At 50.4% G+C, this 16,231-nt stretch overlaps 10 protein-coding genes across 10 annotated transcripts; 6 read left to right on the top strand and 4 right to left on the bottom strand.

The window, feature by feature from the left end:
* Nucleotides 1–785: 785 nt before the first annotated feature.
* N7520_001720 (patatin-like phospholipase family protein) lies at nt 786–3,882 on the top strand (the record flags this gene model as incomplete). The annotated part of the gene is made up of 5 exons (XM_057135655.1): nt 786–1,788; nt 1,834–2,364; nt 2,419–2,821; nt 2,897–2,923; nt 2,973–3,882. 5 exons carry the CDS (start codon nt 786–788, stop codon nt 3,880–3,882), a joined length of 2,874 nt encoding a protein of 957 aa, XP_057001591.1.
* Nucleotides 3,883–4,226: 344 nt separating this feature from the next.
* N7520_001719 (uncharacterized protein) lies at nt 4,227–4,784 on the top strand (the record flags this gene model as incomplete). Its single annotated transcript, XM_057135654.1, has 1 exon — nt 4,227–4,784. The coding sequence occupies one exon, from the start codon at nt 4,227–4,229 to the stop codon at nt 4,782–4,784; it is 558 nt and encodes a 185-aa protein (XP_057001590.1).
* Nucleotides 4,785–4,998: 214 nt separating this feature from the next.
* N7520_001718 (uncharacterized protein) lies at nt 4,999–5,711 on the bottom strand (the record flags this gene model as incomplete). The annotated part of the gene is made up of 2 exons (XM_057135653.1): nt 4,999–5,570; nt 5,681–5,711. 2 exons carry the CDS (start codon nt 5,709–5,711, stop codon nt 4,999–5,001), a joined length of 603 nt encoding a protein of 200 aa, XP_057001589.1.
* Nucleotides 5,712–6,660: 949 nt separating this feature from the next.
* Nucleotides 6,661–7,077, bottom strand: N7520_001717 (uncharacterized protein; the record flags this gene model as incomplete). Its single annotated transcript, XM_057135652.1, has 2 exons — nt 6,661–6,837; nt 6,889–7,077. The coding sequence occupies 2 exons, from the start codon at nt 7,075–7,077 to the stop codon at nt 6,661–6,663; spliced, it is 366 nt and encodes a 121-aa protein (XP_057001588.1).
* Nucleotides 7,078–7,512: 435 nt separating this feature from the next.
* Nucleotides 7,513–8,643, top strand: N7520_001716 (uncharacterized protein; the record flags this gene model as incomplete). Its single annotated transcript, XM_057135651.1, has 1 exon — nt 7,513–8,643. One exon carries the CDS (start codon nt 7,513–7,515, stop codon nt 8,641–8,643), a length of 1,131 nt encoding a protein of 376 aa, XP_057001587.1.
* Nucleotides 8,644–9,097: 454 nt separating this feature from the next.
* N7520_001715 (uncharacterized protein) lies at nt 9,098–9,769 on the top strand (the record flags this gene model as incomplete). The annotated part of the gene is made up of 1 exon (XM_057135650.1): nt 9,098–9,769. The coding sequence occupies one exon, from the start codon at nt 9,098–9,100 to the stop codon at nt 9,767–9,769; it is 672 nt and encodes a 223-aa protein (XP_057001586.1).
* Nucleotides 9,770–10,222: 453 nt separating this feature from the next.
* On the bottom strand, nt 10,223–12,587 carry N7520_001714 (uncharacterized protein; the record flags this gene model as incomplete). The annotated part of the gene is made up of 3 exons (XM_057135649.1): nt 10,223–11,698; nt 11,766–12,103; nt 12,173–12,587. 3 exons carry the CDS (start codon nt 12,585–12,587, stop codon nt 10,223–10,225), a joined length of 2,229 nt encoding a protein of 742 aa, XP_057001585.1.
* Nucleotides 12,588–13,046: 459 nt separating this feature from the next.
* Nucleotides 13,047–14,165, top strand: N7520_001713 (SUR7/PalI family protein; the record flags this gene model as incomplete). Its single annotated transcript, XM_057135648.1, has 4 exons — nt 13,047–13,190; nt 13,245–13,769; nt 13,818–13,977; nt 14,128–14,165. 4 exons carry the CDS (start codon nt 13,047–13,049, stop codon nt 14,163–14,165), a joined length of 867 nt encoding a protein of 288 aa, XP_057001584.1.
* Nucleotides 14,166–14,301: 136 nt separating this feature from the next.
* N7520_001712 (uncharacterized protein) lies at nt 14,302–14,718 on the bottom strand (the record flags this gene model as incomplete). The annotated part of the gene is made up of 1 exon (XM_057135647.1): nt 14,302–14,718. One exon carries the CDS (start codon nt 14,716–14,718, stop codon nt 14,302–14,304), a length of 417 nt encoding a protein of 138 aa, XP_057001583.1.
* A 466-nt stretch (nt 14,719–15,184) lies between these two features.
* Nucleotides 15,185–15,895, top strand: N7520_001711 (uncharacterized protein; the record flags this gene model as incomplete). The annotated part of the gene is made up of 1 exon (XM_057135646.1): nt 15,185–15,895. One exon carries the CDS (start codon nt 15,185–15,187, stop codon nt 15,893–15,895), a length of 711 nt encoding a protein of 236 aa, XP_057001582.1.
* Nucleotides 15,896–16,231: the final 336 nt, after the last annotated feature.

Genomic DNA, 16,231 nt, shown 5'->3' with positions numbered 1-16,231 from the left:
AGATTAAGGGCCAGGCCGAGTCATGGGGGTTTCCTCGGAGTATGTTTACGATGTATGTAGTTGATTATTTCTATTATGTGTATTCAATCTCATGCTTGCTTTCGAATAAATATTGTAAAGTTGATTCCTTTCAATTGCTACATATTCCTGGAAAGAGGCAAGTGGAGTGCAAACACTGCAGGCCTGAGACAAGATCTCGTATGCAGTAGAAATGTTGCCGAGCATCTACCGATCAAATCCTCTACCAGATATTCTTGCCGCTGCTTTGGAGTCTCACGCGTATGTTTAAGATATTGGTGAGTATGACAATGATTGATAAATCAGTCACATCAGGAGGCGTCCGTCGCTTTTCTGCTTTTACACATATTTCGATAAGTAGGCTCCCATTGTTGCGCATAAATGTCTAAGCACTTTTGAGCTGAGTGATGTTTTTTTTATAGCTCGGCGATCAGAGTGTTGACAGCCCTGGCCGTTGGAGTAGCTGTTATATTGACACAGGCTTCCGTTCTATAGCCACTCAAAGCCTCTAGCAGAAGCGACGTCGGGTAATGTCCCCTGATATGTACTCATGTACTCATTTACTGCTATTTAGGATGTGGGGTCTCTTAGTATGGCAGCACTTAATTCGATAGCCTAGCCTCATATTCTGGGTCAAAGCGAAGTGCAAGCCTTCAATTTACAATACAAGCGGCATGTCTTCCGCAGCATTAATTGTAATCCGTCCGGCCTAGCTGATATAAGACCCACCCTGATCTCATTCTGTGTCCAAACAATCAGACGGTCCCATGGCAGCGTGGCTTGATCTTGTCAATGAAGACGGAGCCTGGACTTTGGTCGATACCGGTCGTCTGGAGGAGTTGGTGCAGGGAATGCCATCTCCGAAACGCCAATGTCCATCTTTGGTCTACTTCGCTGGGAACTCGAATCGTCTGAAGGCTCTGCGAGCGCTGAACCCCCACAATAATGTCACACGCAAAGGTCCCGCGGGCTGGATTCGTCTTCACCTGGGTGGGAGATCCGGTCATACTGAAAACCCTGTCCTTTTTGCCGAGAGTGGCCTGCTTCTCGAGAAAAGCCAGGGCGATTCACGATGGCGCAAACACCATTCGACTCAGCGACATCGGCGATACGCGATTCAAGATGACGATAGTTCTTGTTCACCGGCAAAATTACACCAAGAAGTGAAAGTTCAACTCGTTCTGCCATGGACCCAGATTCTGTGCCTCTTCATCGATTCCAAATCCGACTTGCAGTCTGCCCGAGACCTGCTGCAGCAGCCACGTCGACAGCTTGCGATTGGCGGCCAGCCTATCTCTACATTCATGCGAATAGTCATCGTCTTGACCAAGCAAGACAATTCGAATCATATACCAGCGCGTGACTTTGCCGATTTCGAAGCGTTTGCTGAGACTGGGGAGACCATCGTCCTGGATCTGCGTCCACGATGCGGCCTCTCCGATACGGTCGCATTCGGACCTCTTCGTACTGTCATCATGGAGCAGCTGTCCGCCATTCGGGATCAGCAAGCGTCCCCCGGAGGTCACATTTCAGCGTCTCATCTAGGCGCCTTCTGGAAATCGTTTATTCAAAGCTACAAGCGATGTCGAATCGCACCGCCCTTTGATCTCCTGACCGAAGCCCGGAGAGGTTATCCCGACGACGGAGCCATGGGTCGCTATCTTCGAGAAGGCGCTCAGATCGTCATATCGGCTGGCTGCGCCGAGGACGAGATGCAGGTCTTTGTGGCCTCGGCCATCCTCATGCATGCGTACCCCCCTGAAATGCACGGTAAGATCACAGTTCTCGTTTCAATGCTCATACTGACACGCGTAGGTTTCTCCCCGCCCATTGTCTTTGCTGCACTGTATGAGAAGCATTGTGCCGAAATTTCGAGTGAAGGTGCCACTCGCAGTCTCTGCGACGGTATCGGTTCGCATTTCAAACGGCTTTTCCTGCAACTGAGCGCCAACAACATCTCTGCCACGGCTCGAAAGGGTATCTTGCAGCGTTACTTTCGCCAATGGGGAGGCCTTTATTCCACCACGACCTGCATGGTATGCTTGTGTCGGCCGCCCGAACACATGATGCCGTGCAAACATGCACTCTGTGACGCCTGTGTCGTAATCTTTGGCAAGTCAAGTTCCCTCGGTGAGTATCATTGGGACCTCACTGAATGCCCCGTCTGTGAAGAGACTTTCCTCGCCCGTATACGCCAATTACCCCCTACGAAGCACCCGGTGGTCCTCAGTTTGGACGGCGGTGGCGTCCGCGGGCTGATCCAACTGGGCCTGCTGCGGGCGTTGGAGAAGCGCATTGGCTTGCCGATCGAGTCTCTGCCCGACTTGTGTCTCGGAACGAGTGTTGGTACGTTCCGCGCTTCCTCCTTTTCCACCACCACGCTAACAGTACTATGCGCAGGCGCGTTAACGGCCATTGATATTTTTTTGAACCACGCTTCGGTCGAGCAATGTGCGCGGGCATTCCCCGACCTAGCGCGAAAAATATTCCATGCTTCACGGGTCCCGGTGCCGCGATTCGTTCGATGGTTGGCTTCGGCTTTCAACGTGATCCCCAGTAGTTTGTATGACTCACAGAATTTAGCCCAGACCCTAAAAGAGGCAGTGCCCGCGGACCGTCGTATTTTTGACGTGACCACTGCCAGTCCTGCCGGATGTCGGGTGGCCGTCGTTGCGAGTCGCACATCTGACGGCAAGGCCTGCGTGCTTGCCAATTACCGAGGCACGGGCCATCGCCGTGCAGACGCCGCCTACGAATTTTTGACGCCCAGCCACGACCAAGAGAATCCATATCTGTGCGACATGTGAGTTGGCTTCTGCGAACAACTCTTGCGATTTGTGGGCCACAGTGCAGAGAGCTAACGTTTTTCTTTCACCAGAGCCGAATGCAGTGTCGCAGCGCCCTTGTAAGTGAAAGACCATCGATTCGGAACCAGCACGGCTAACACGCGGCAGCTATTTTCAGCCGAGACGGCTACCAGGCTTCGGCCCTTTCCAAGATGGTGGAGTACGCGCGAACAACCCGCTCGCCATTGCGTGGAGGGAATCGGGCGTCATCTGGCCGCGCGCGAAACGACATGATCTGCTTTTATCGGTTGGCACGGGATGTACCGCGCTTGATTCTGCGCAATGCCCGCAATATTCGACCTGGGACGGCGCGCTCCCTCGCTTGTTTCGCGCCACAATGTCATCGCCCTCGATGGACGGCCCCCAAGGGTTTCTGGAAGCCTTGAATTACTTACCGCATTGGTCGAAACCGGATGTACTTCGACTCGATCATGCCATCCCCGGTCCGCTACCCGAACTAGATGACACCAGCGCATTACACCAATTGTCCGAAATGGAGTATCTCATTCCAGTCGAGCTGGTGAGAACGGTGCTCGCATCCGCAATGTTTTTCTTCGAGTTTGACGCCACTCCTGTCCCGGGTCAGGTCGGATTTCACTGCGAAGGGTCCATCCTTTGCTCACGCCCGGGGGCTGGCGAAATCCTCGCGCGCGTCTTAGTTGAGATCCCTGGTGCGAAATTTCAGATTGGTCAGGATCATTCCTTGGGTGATGTAGACCCCAATGATCGCTGCACACCTTGCGGATATTACAGAAAACGCGTCGCCTTTCACGTTGCCAGTCTTGAAGAGCGCTTTACGATAAACATCGCCAATGGTGCCTGTTGTGAGAAGATTGGCGGATTTCCAAAGTGCGCACAGGAGTTTCTTGAAGCGCAGCAGGCCTTTGCTCACTTTGGCCGTGCAGACCATCAAACGCCACCCTGGCCGCCCGTGAGACACTGCTACTGTGCTTGTGAGGCAAAGAGGACCATTCGTTTCGTAGAGCCGACGGCACGACAGAAGCGAAGGCGGCTGTGATGTTGATGGCCCGGTCGATTGTGAGTCTCACAATTCTCGTTATATGCAATGGGGCGTTTAATCCTTCGGGTTTGGCTTACAGATCATACTATCGTGGCTGTCGCAAGAGAGAAAACAAAATAATGTGTGTTTTTTGTTGAAGTGATTTCTTGCGCTCCACGAGCACCGCTGGTAGTTAAAGAGAGACTAAGCTTCGTAGTATGTTGAGATCCACCATTACAGAGCCGACGTAAGACACGCTAGCTCAAATGTCAACGGCCCGATCCCAATTTGATATTTTTGTTTTAGTCTTCGACATACGCTCTCGCGCCTAGAGAGATCACTCCTGTCGATTTTTCTACACCATGAACGCCTTCCGCAAAGCCCTCTCCGTCCATTTTCGCGACAGTGCCACAAGCATCTACAGTCGGCCTGCTGACCCTGCACAAGATGCCGAGCTGATTGCAATGACACCGGTTGCTCCGCCACTCCAAACTTCTTTCCCGGAAATCAACTCACTCGATCACCAAATTGCCATGGCGGGAGGGTCTACGATGGCTGTGGAAGCGACGCGGCCCCGACTCAGGATGTCGAAAAGATCTCCCAAGACCACGCCTCGAGCACTGAAACAGCAATGGCTGCAACAACGAAACCAGCAAGAGCGAGAGAATGATTTTTACACCGATTGTTTCAAGAACTTCCATCGACTCGTCGCGACCGTGATGGACTCCACTCAGGATCTGGCGCTGCAGTACCAATTCAAGCCCGGAGCAAGTCCCGCTGGAGATCCCCGCCTGATCCGGACAATCGTATTGCTCCGAGCGGCTTTGGACAAATCACGCACGGAAGAAGCGCAGGCGGAAACCGAATGGAAACGACAGTGTGGGCTTTCGGATAAGAAAGTTGCGACGAGATGGCTATGAGGTGAAGGACCTACAATTTGTTTGCTGACTACTTCCATGGATCTGGGATACGCATTGTACATGGGACCACAGACGTGAATATTACATTTGGTGATTAGACACATACAAAGCTGCTGCCGCTCACACATTCACTGCAGCTTTCTCTGCGGAGACTACATCGCGCACTAGCCTGATCTGTGCTCTTCTCGTAAGCTAACCGATCGCCGGCCTTGACTTAGGAAAACTCGAGCTGTAGAAAATCTTGAATTTGGGACACCATGCGCTGCTCGATGTTTGCAAGCACCCTCTTCGTGGCCTCTGGCAGTAATTGTAATCGGCGTCCGAGCTGCTCAGGGTGAGCGTTGCACAACTGCACTTGGAACCTCACTTTATCTCTCAGCTGGGCTTGCAAACGATCTGAGACATGAAGTATTGTCTTGACGAAGCGATAAAGTCGACGAAGGCTTTGTGGGCTTCTTCCGCCGGCGATGCTTCCCACAAAGCCGATCGCGTGTCGGACCATTCGAAGCAAGATGTCTCGAGCTTGCGGAATACGGTGAACAGACGCGTGACGAACGTTGCTAATCACGCGATGCCATTTCTGAATCGACTGTGCTGGTGGACAATTTATTTGCGCTTCTATTCGCTCTGTGTGGTCGGCCAAGAACTCAAAAACCTTGTGCAACTCGATTGCCTCGACGCACGTCCAGCCTACGGCCTGAGATTCGGCCAAGAGCCATTTCTGAAGGAATTGAAAGATGTGGTCTTCGAGGTGGTACTGGATCGCTTTCAGAATAGCGTGTTGAGCTGGGAATGGAATCGAAGATTTGGAAGTTCTCAGTAGTGGTTCTCAATTCCTGTGTGTCTAGTCGCGAAGAGAGTCAGCCCTGATGTAAGTATCGCACATACGCACCTACCTGTCGACACTAAGGCCTGTTCCGACGGCATATTCTCAAGACAGTGGTGTTGATCTTTCTTCCGGAATTCGGCTGATCGATGAGAAGCAAAGAACGCATTTGAAGGGAATTGAACTCGCCAGATATACCTACGCGCACATGGTGTTTGCGTCGTACAAGCAGCCTCGCGCTTTTCTGCAGGTGACCAAAATTGAGACCATGTAGCCAGCCGGATTATGACATGGGCTTTTCAGCTGGGCGATCATGCTACCAACATTTTGCGGCAAGCCTCAAATATTTTGGAATGAGTTGCAGGGTATAAATCCAGCCGCAGAGTTTCTCAAGGTCATCAAATCAGACTGCGTGCATCTGCTACTATGGTCGCGTTCAGTATATTCGCAATGGGATTCTTTGTAGCATGCTCAGTTGCGTATACCCTGTTCTGCTTACTGGGCTTGGTTGTATGCTGATAAAGTATCAGATGTCTAGGCCCCTTTGGCCATCGACCTCTATTTCCAAGGAAAGCACTACGATTACGAAAGTAAGTCGTGTACGGGTATTCTATGCGCAATTGGGGTTTTTGGCTAAATGGTACAGATCACTCCCTCCCTTCTGGCTCACGATAGCGACCGAGACGGAGAAGAATATGGTCATCGCTTAGGTACTCATCACCTCTATACTCACATTCCATACATTTCTGATGTGAATTTAGTCCATTTTGATCCGAGTGCGAGCCACGGAAGAGCTCATCGACACCATCGGCGGCATTTGATGGACCCCAGTTAATCTTTGCGACGTCACTTCTGAACGCATGAGGACCATTGACTAGCTAGGAGGGACTGATTCATGTGAATTAAACCAAAGAACAAGATTATCAGAAACAGTAGAAATAGCAATAGAACTGAGATTTGAGAAAATGGCATTGTATTTCTAGCGAGACTGGATGCAGTTCAAACGGTGGTGTGCATGACAGCCGCGAAGATCAGCAAATATTGATTCTCCTATAGCGCGCTTCTGGTACTGCGTATTCCAAGTCGTTTCTTCTGGAGATGCTCCTCCAACGCTTTCCAAGCATCACTTGAATGAGCCGGAGAAGAGATCACGGGCAGCCTTGTCTCGGCAGGCTGGGCAGAAACCGCATAATCACGAGGTGTTTTGTTCACAGCGGTGCGTTTTTCCTTCAAACGTTAGTCTTCCAGCATTTCATTCTTTGGATCCTGGATTCTTACGATCATTTCTCGTGATGGTGGAGGAACGTGAGGATGCGAATGGTAGGTGAAGATCTGCCCATCTGGCTGTTCCATGATGAGCCATATTTTGATCCCATACAGCAGCCAGAATTCATTGTGCCGACGCAGTAGATTATTACGGCGTTTGCGAAGTTGCTCTCGCTTGACACGACTCAGAGGTTGAGCCATTGGTAGGTTGGATAGAGTATTTTGCAGATACTGTTGGCACCGGGCGTCGCTCTCTTTGTATGTAATGGGATGCACGCAGGAAAGACTGGCTCAACGGTCGCCTCAGGTTTGTGAAAGTTGCTTGACCGTATTCTGCGACCGCAGATATATAAGGTCGGCTGTATCCGAAGGGGCCCGTGGTACACCGGCATACTTGAGTCATTGGCAAAATTTCAAGCATCACTTTCTGAGATTTTCATGGTGTTGAGCTCACTTTTTTATAATATTAACGTGCTTGGAGTTCAGATCCGGAAGTTTGTGATACACGTCAAACCCTCCAATTCTGTACAGACAGCCTACTTCTTGAGATGCTTCCCATGCATGCCTGTCCTCACTCCACCAACCAAACCATGTGTGTCTATAACGTTTGTCCCCCGATATGTCCTTTGCCCAGATATGCTTGCTGATATGTGTACGAAGAGCTCCAGCATACAATGCTCTCGTATGAGAAGCTCTATCAGATACAATGAGTCCGCTGACACCCGCCAGCCGACAGTCGTCATTGTCGATATCACTCAAGAAGTCTCGTCACCTGGAGATGCATCGCAATTGACCCCCTGGCCTGTTTTTGAGCCGTATTCTACATCGATCAGAAAAGACTTTACGCTCTCGGATGTCAATCCACAGCTTCCATCTTCTTCGCTTGATTATTTCCAGAGCTTGACAGAGGTGGGCGCCCCAGTAGAAGACACTTCTGCAATGGCTTCACTGGAAGTTAAAATCACGAGTACGCCTCATGAGGCAAGCAGTGACTCTCGCGATGATGTTGCTAATATTTCGAGCCATGTCGCTGTAACGATGAGCTTTGCATCGTGGCCATTGGTTACTGTTAGCCAGGGCACCTCCTTTCCAGTCGAAACGGTAAATGCCAATGAAGAAGCCGCAGAGACCTTATCAACCCCAACATCTCGCGATACTCCCAGGCTTTCTCCGTTCTCCCTGGCTGACTCGGAGACCAAAAGCAGCGGAGTTTCCACCCACCACGAGGAGCCCATGGGAGCCAGGAACAGTGTGGGTGTCAATAACTCCACCACTCAACCTTTGCCATCGCCATCATACACAAGCGTCTCTCATGAGACTGGAAGTGGTAAAACATATATGACCGCTAAACCCAAAGGGCTGACGCTACTCAATACATACACGGAGACCGGGACTTGGACCCCGAGTTCATCAACCACTGCAAGAACTCCGGCCCCTGGAACGCATGGCGCCATCATGGATGGCACCGAGTTTTCAAGACGGATTTCCCAACGAGGTATGGCGTTGGTGCTTGGCAGTGTACTTGGAGGTTCTCTGGTCTTTGTCTGCATGCTTCTTTTGCACCGGCTCATTCTCCGGTCATTCCACAGAAGCGAGCAGGAATCACCAATGCATTGTCGGCCATCATCGATGACTGATCCGCGTATCAGGCAGAGCCCTGCAGTCCCTTGCAATATTGCTGGAATTTCACATTTCTCCGCTGACTCTGAAGATACGCGCTGTATTGACTATCAAAAGCCAGCCAAAAAGGCATGCATATCGCGTTGAACCGCTTGGGAATTTATTCTGGCTTTATCGCATGACTGCAAGTAGATCGAGAGCTATCATTTAGAGTATAAACCTGTCTATCTGATGATGTGGCCCCAAATTAAAACTTTTTCATTGAAGGCAGCTCTCTTGTCGCCTCATGAATATGGTATTGTACTTGTGGGATGATGTTCTGTGCACTTGGATCAGAAAACTGACTTTGTCCGATTTTTGCTGATCACATCATCAAGTCCGAATTGAACATTGCTTCCAAATGTAGGGTTTCAATGAAGCATATTTTGATCCGCTCCTCAAACTTCGACTCATTCATCTGATTCCGGGCCATGATATTTAAGAATCCCGTCCCTCGCTGCTCCACCGGCACCTGCACCCCTTATCTTCTATCTTCATCCCAAGGATCGAATTTGATTCTTTCAGAGAGGCCATGCCTGTCTCTGTAAATTTCAAGCCCGCTATGACACCTCACAGAAGAAATTCGCTTGATAGCCAAACTCCTCAGCCAGATGAGTTGCCCATCTGTATCCTAGTTGTCCTCTTCTTGCTCCTGTACAACAAGCCCGAGTCGCCTTTCAACACACCTGGAGATGATACAGAGCACTCACTTCTGCCCGGCCAAATGAAAACCAGCAGTTCCGCCCCTCACCACTTTCGCTCATCGAATCACCAGATGGCACGGCAGGATCTGCGGTGGAAACTGCTTGCCCGACAACAAGTCGCGAACTGGCAGAGAGACGCGGAAGACAAGGGCTTGATCTCACCAAATGAGAAACCAGCAGACATGGCCCCTATCTGGACGAGACTGCAAGGTTTGAAGAAGAAAAATGGGCCAAGATTGAAACGAGCGTGCCAGTTCCTTCACAGTGGCTCCCGTCAGCTTTCCCGTATGCTTCTGAGCGCGGATCCGCTCTTGCAGAAGCCGGGGACAGTCCCAAACACCAAGCCACAGATCGCATGCAAGATGCGAGCAATCTCGACGAAGCAAAAGAATTCTTGGGCGCAAAAAGATTCTTTGCCGATTTTTGCGCTTAGATGGCTTGCTGTGAAACTTTCCGAAAAGTCTACCGAGACAGCAACAGTAGACTTTTGGAGAGTGGCGACTCTGATAGCACAACACTGTGCTGCTTGATCACTTCCTGTTATTTTTCCGATGTGAATCTAGGGAGATTACATGCTTCACCACTCGGTTTGTACTCAATCTCCACTCGTAAATAGACAATCAAATCGATTTATGTGTAGTCACAGTACTCTGCAAGTTTCCAATGAGTCCTTGAAGATATACATTTCCATTACTTTTCAGTGAATTTGGATCGCTAAGTTTGAAATACTATGGCCGAGGATTTTGTTCAATCGGTGTGTGCGCTGCTTAGTTTGAGGCTATGGGGTCTGTACCAGCTGCCTCTCAAATGAGAGTGCATCACTGTGTCGACATCTGGGGAGATTTTCTTATGTCAAGGTGTCCTAAATATGTAAAGAATCACGGTTTTCATTTTCATTGCCCAAAATTTGGAAAGGATCAAAATCAAGACAACGTATGATTATTCCATTGCTCTACGCCTGTCAGAAAACCTCTGAAATGTCCCTACGCGCCGACATCCATGAACTGTGACGTCATTTCTGCTTTTTGTTTTTCCAACCAACTAATTGCCGCTTGCGTCAGGGTTTCCCCGCCGATTTGTTTTCTTTTCCTAGATGGGCCATTTGCACTGAATTGTGCATTGAATTCTGCATGAAGCTCCGAGGCAGGAAAGTCCATATAGTGGGAATAGACTCCTTCGACAATAACACGACCGGTCATCCCAGTGAGGACTTCGTCGCCAGTCCCAGGAGTGACGTCGAAAACGAAGACCTGGAAGTTGTGCTGCCGAAGCCCTTCGCAAAATTGGGTTATGAAGTGCTCATCGATTGGCAAATACACAGTCTGTCTGTTTTGCCCAATCGTGATGTGCATGGTATATCCAAGGCGCTGCAAGCTGTTTGCTGAGTCTGGAATCAAGGGAGCAAACGGATCAGCCATGGTAGTAGATGCACGCGTCGGCAGGTTGCGGGAAGCTTCTGCCGCTGTCTGGGCGGTCGGATGGTGTCCTTGGGCGATGGGTCCTTGGCCCGCGGGTCCTTCGGCGACGGTGGGATCGTCCAGTATCGCTTGGTCTGCATCATTACCGCGACGCACGGAAGTATCGCTCCCCTCATGGTCCATCAGATACCCAAAGAAAGCTCTGAAGACCCAACGGCGGAGGAACCCTGCCGATACTCGCGTCGCTGATTCAGGCTGCCGTAACGATTCGGCCGACAGGGCAAACCAATCTGCCTGCCGCGTATCGACAAAGGGCTTTCCGCATCTCTTGGCCGCATCCATCTCCTGCGAAGGATCCTCTGGGTAGTCGCAAGGTACCAAAGGCGGTAGCTCAATCACGGGCGACGATTGCGTCATGCTGCCGGGCGGTTGAAATCCCCGGGCTCTCAGGATACCACAGAAATGCCGCCACATGTCTGATCGGCGGAGCGGAAAAGCTTGATCCGTGTCTTGGTCCGGCGTATGCTCATTGCCAGGGCTCTTGAGACATTTTCGGCGCTGATGATCGGTCAACTCAAATCCATACTGGAAACTGAATCGCCAGAATTCCAGAACATCTGACCGCAGACGTTCCCTCCTCATCGACATCGAAATGGGCAAGGCAGTGTCGAAGATACTGTACACCCCTGTGTCAATGGTGAACTTCTCGTCCCGCGGTTGGATGAAAAGACGCTTCATGACACTTTGCGCGACTTCCAAGTAGAGGCGATCCTTGAAAAACGTCTTCAGCGTTGGAATTGGATAATCGATTCCTTTCAATCGCTCCCAGATGTCCTTTCGCTGTCCTTCCTCAAACTCTGCAAAGAGCTTTCCCTCGTCCATTTGGAGTTGCAGGAACTGTAGGTCATTTGTGGAGAGCTTTGGCGCACGAGCTTGTATCAAACCAACGGTACGCCCGTCTATCAGAGGTAGCAGATCAGTCCTTCCCCCGACCAGTGTCAGGAATGTCTGGAAGATCAGGTCCCAGTAGCAGATCATTGGCTACATGCGGCATCCAAGTTAGTCAGGATCTGCCCATTCATTTCAGGGTGACAGAATATCGACGCACCTCATCGCAGTGCATGGCGGTCACTTTATGTAGCAGTCCAATCCGCATGCCTTCCCAGAGTCCCCGGATGACCAGCAAGGAGTTCAACTTTCGATGGAGGGCCGCATTCTTGAAGAATCGCCGCAGATATCCACCTTTTTTGCTGCCCGCCACTGCCTGCAAAATGACCCACCAGTTGTTGGCAGCCAATCGGTCCTCGGGTCCATCCAGGTACCCTTCGTAGTAGTTGATTCGCTCGTAAATCAGCCCGTCGGGCGGTCGGTTGTCGTTCGGGTATCTTTCTTTTAAGGATTGAACGAACTTTCTCTGTAACACGTCTCTGTCAAGATCTTGACCCTCTAAGACGGTATCAGGTCAGCCGCATCGAAAAGAGCTCGTGGGGTAGACCTTGTGGTCAGTCAACGTACCTTCATCGTCAGTCACATAGACGTCCACAATCCACCACTGGTCTTCCGGATCGAGCTTCTTCCGGGCTGCTGCGATCAGATTCTCGTGATCCAACGCGTGCAGTCGGTAGTCCAGGTCTACATTCAAGCTCGGCATAATGCCATTGCCGTAGCGCGGACTCACACGACGCTCCCAGTCAGATCGGGGCACAACTACGGGCACATGGTTGTCTCCCATGAGCCGGCGACAGCCTTGAATTTTCAGGGTTTTCTCCAGGCGCTGGACATTGTCACGGTCATCCATCCATGCGCGAAACCCTTTTTCGAATGTCAGGTGGGAGAGGTGCACCCTGGCAGACAACTGGAAGTGACTTTGATGGTACGAGAACAACTTGCGCTCCAGATCTGCCAATTCTGACTGTCTTGTAGGGGCCATGATAGGCACACATTGTCTTTGCAAGATGCACTTGGAGGGAGCATCGCTGCGAGGCGACTTTATACCAGGTCCAGGACTTGTCACTGACATGAATAATTGAGGGATATCTCATTCCAGATGACTCAAATTATGCCTCGCCGGACTGTTGCTCCACAAAATTGTGTCTACTAATTGAGGTTAATAGGTCAGAGTAAGTGTCTAGCTTGAGAAGTGAGCACTTGAATCGCATCAGCTGTCGCAAGAAAATTGAACCGTCAAATAAATCAGCAAAGACACAAAATGAGGCCGCAAATTCACATTCACAAGACATCGGCTTCAGGACATCAACCGCCTCTTTCTCTGTTACTTAACATGAACGCCCACTGCACGATTTATTAAGCCTTGGAAAGTCTTCATTTCTCACACTTGCAGCTTTTCTACCCTACTAGTCTGCTTGCTTCAAATTCTCTTGTAGCCATCATGAAGCTCCCCGGGGGAAGCAGATTGGACCAGATTATCTCAGCCATCGCCTTATCTCTATCAGTGGTGGTCCTTGTCTGTCTGTCCATTGCCTTTGTCGGCTGCACTTCACCATCTGCGCCGAAAGGGCTGTACTTTATGAAAGTGAGATATTCTTGCACTCTAAATTGCATGGATCTTTGGCTAAACATGAAGTAGATCGATCTGTCCGAGTTTCCACGATTCGACCATCTGGTCACCCGCGATTCTCCCATCCTTCCCAATTTCCATCCGCCAGATATCAGCGAAGGAGCTGGCAACAGCTTCACCGACACGGCATCCAGCGTGTATGCTGGCGCGGCAGATGCATCCGCGGCGGCCACTTCAGCTGCTCAAGGAGCGATCCATGCTCAACTGACAGAGTTGAAATCACATCTGTTCCAGTACTACTACATTGGGCTCTGGGGCTACTGCAAGTCCCGCGATGGCTCCAAGGCCGTGTGCTCGGAGCCTCGCACATCCTTCGCCTTTGATCTGTCTGCCGTGCTGGACTCTACGCCCGTCGATGTCGACAAAGTGCTGCCAAAGGTGGATGCAAAGGCCATCTCGGGCTATCGAAAGCTTTCGCATGGCATTATCAGCCTTTACATCTCTGGGTTCGTCTCCACCGTCTTGGTCGTGATTCTTGGGGCTCGGAGGACCCTTCTGGCTCGGGGAAACAGACTCCTTGCGCTGTTTTGCATAGTAAGTGACACCGGAACAGCTTTCATGACGTTTCTCTGACATAACTAGGTTTCGGCATTGCTGATCGCTCTCGCCACGGTCGGAGTCACCGTGATGTACAGTCTTTTCACCGCGGGAATTAAGACAAGTTTGCACCCATTCGGGGTCCAGGCTGGCTTGGGTGGATCAATGCTCACGCTAATATGGCTAGCCACATCTTGTTCCGTTGGTGCGTTCTTCATATGGCTCATCCAGCCCTTTTGTTGCTGTATTTGATTATTATCCTGGTGTCGTCTCGTGGGTTGCGACCCAGGTAAGAGGGTTTCGACGCGTGCTGTGGCCCTTTGGTGTTTGCTCTCGCAGTTAATGGGTGTAATAGTTGTCGATGCTAAGCCTCTGATATTGCGTCTTAACTGATTTGGATCTGGAAGCGTTACTCATGATATTCAGGATTATCTGACAGGCGTAGCCTTTGGCCGTTCCACTAGTAACGAGGCAAGACAGAATCACAAATTGACAGAATCACAAGATAACTTGAATCGAACTTCCCAAACTACCCTCCGTCACTCTTGCTAGCTTCAGCCAGCCGAGCTCCGACTTGGTCTTTTTTATCTCTGATCGCATGTCTACCAAGCGCAGCTGCATTTGCATCGTTGTACAGTCGTCTGATAGGTTCCAACACTTCCCGAGCGGAGAAGATGCGGTCGACCGGGCACAGCTCTTCACACGTGGCTTGCGCTTCGCATGCCTGTTCAATCAAACTAGACACTTGGTTCTGGTATTGCCACAGGATTCGGTGCACGGCGTAGGCCGGAAGGTCACCATCCGAGGTGTAGATGCTTTTTAGCTCGTTGGACGTCTGCTCCGTGAGGTCTTGCACTAATTTGAACAGGGCATAGCAATCACGGTAGTATGCATTTCGTGCCCGCTGCCGACCAAGTTCTCGGACAATGTGCTCGATCCCGTTCATTTCTGTACGCGGCGGAATCTGGAAGCTTTTTTGGCACCGTGAGATAAGACCCCCTGCCACTGGCTCGAACTGTCAAAAATGATTGTTTTTTTCATGAGGACTGGCGAGGTGCGAAAGGGTCTGAAATACTCAAGATTGGTGATTTGAAACTCTTCAACTGATGATCAAGTAGCCTTAGCATATCACTCTGAATATCCGCTCGAGCGATGTAAAATCTCACCTTTCCCGTTTCAGGGGGGTTTGAACGGTGACCAAGTAGCCTCGGGGACCTCACTTAGTTGGCCCACTGAAGTGATGTTAAGATCCCAACTTTCCGTTTGGATATGTTTAACTGCGTGACAAAACGTGCAATAAGTCTCCCTTGAAGTCAGGATCACCATATGCTGCATTTCTTGTCTATAAATCCAGCGATGCACCAGTCACTCTGCACAGCAGACTTCCAACTTCAATCTTACACTCAAATCCAATGAATGCAATCCACCCCCAAGACCTGCCCGATCACGCGCTCGCTGCCGTCATCAGCGGGTTTGGCCTCTCTTACTTCTTATTTTATACGCTTCAGTTTCTTTTGTTCCACTTTCCTTCGGTCCAAGAGGATATTCCGATTGGCCTCGTCGTGATCACGTTCAGTGTGGGCGTCATGCTTTGGTACCTGGGTATCTTCCTCCATCAGATTTTTCGCGCCTCTGACGGAGGTTCCACTGCGAACCAGCTGAAGTTGCAGGCTGGAGCTCTATTCTTGACTTGTACAACGGTAGTCCCGGCCATTGTCTTCCTTTTCCCGAATCAGCCGTGGCTACAACTCGGATATACATCGGCTTTGGTGGTCATCGCCATTGGAAGCCTACCGCAAAAGCTCCTAAGTGATGTGAACAACCAAAAATGCCCAGATACATCTCTTGTTCAATTGGCATCGGTAATCATGTTGTCTTTGACGCCGATTATTCATGGCCTGGCTGAGCCAGTGACTGGCGCTTTGCCATTGGCAACTGCTTTTGGTCAGATGGTCATCATCGGTTCATTGTCTTTCGTGCTGTACTTTCTTCAACCACTGGAACGCATTGGCCTTGCCAAACTCTGGAAATTCAGTCTCCACGGGATGCACATGATGTTGACGTACAGCCTCGTGGCATATTCGAAGGCAGTGTTGCAGGCCGCAGTTGCTCGCATGTCGTGATCTTCGTGTTTGGGACCGACCTTCTCGAATGTCGGGCAGATCCTTGTAACAACTTCTGGATTCCCTGGACTTTGTTTGCGAGCTCAAAAATGATGGCCGCCGCGATATTGGGGAAGCTTCGTATGCTGTATCTACATTCAGTCTTTTTGATCATCAATTGAATTCAATCAGTCCTACTTTTTGGCTTATGTCACCAAATAGCAGAATGAGTATCAAGGATCTTCTCAGAAGATTAATGCGGTTGCGTCTTCAACATGTAGGTAGCGCGCTTTCATGAGTTATATCAAAACAGTAGGCATTTCTCCTTGCTCCTGTAGAGACAATTCTTCATATCTC

The sequence above is a fragment of the Penicillium odoratum genome (assembly GCF_028828045.1).
Source record: "Penicillium odoratum strain IBT 22623 chromosome Unknown utg000001l_segment0_segment0, whole genome shotgun sequence".
NCBI lineage: Eukaryota > Fungi > Ascomycota > Eurotiomycetes > Eurotiales > Aspergillaceae > Penicillium > Penicillium odoratum.
This window is presented reverse-complemented; position numbering and strand designations above follow the sequence as displayed.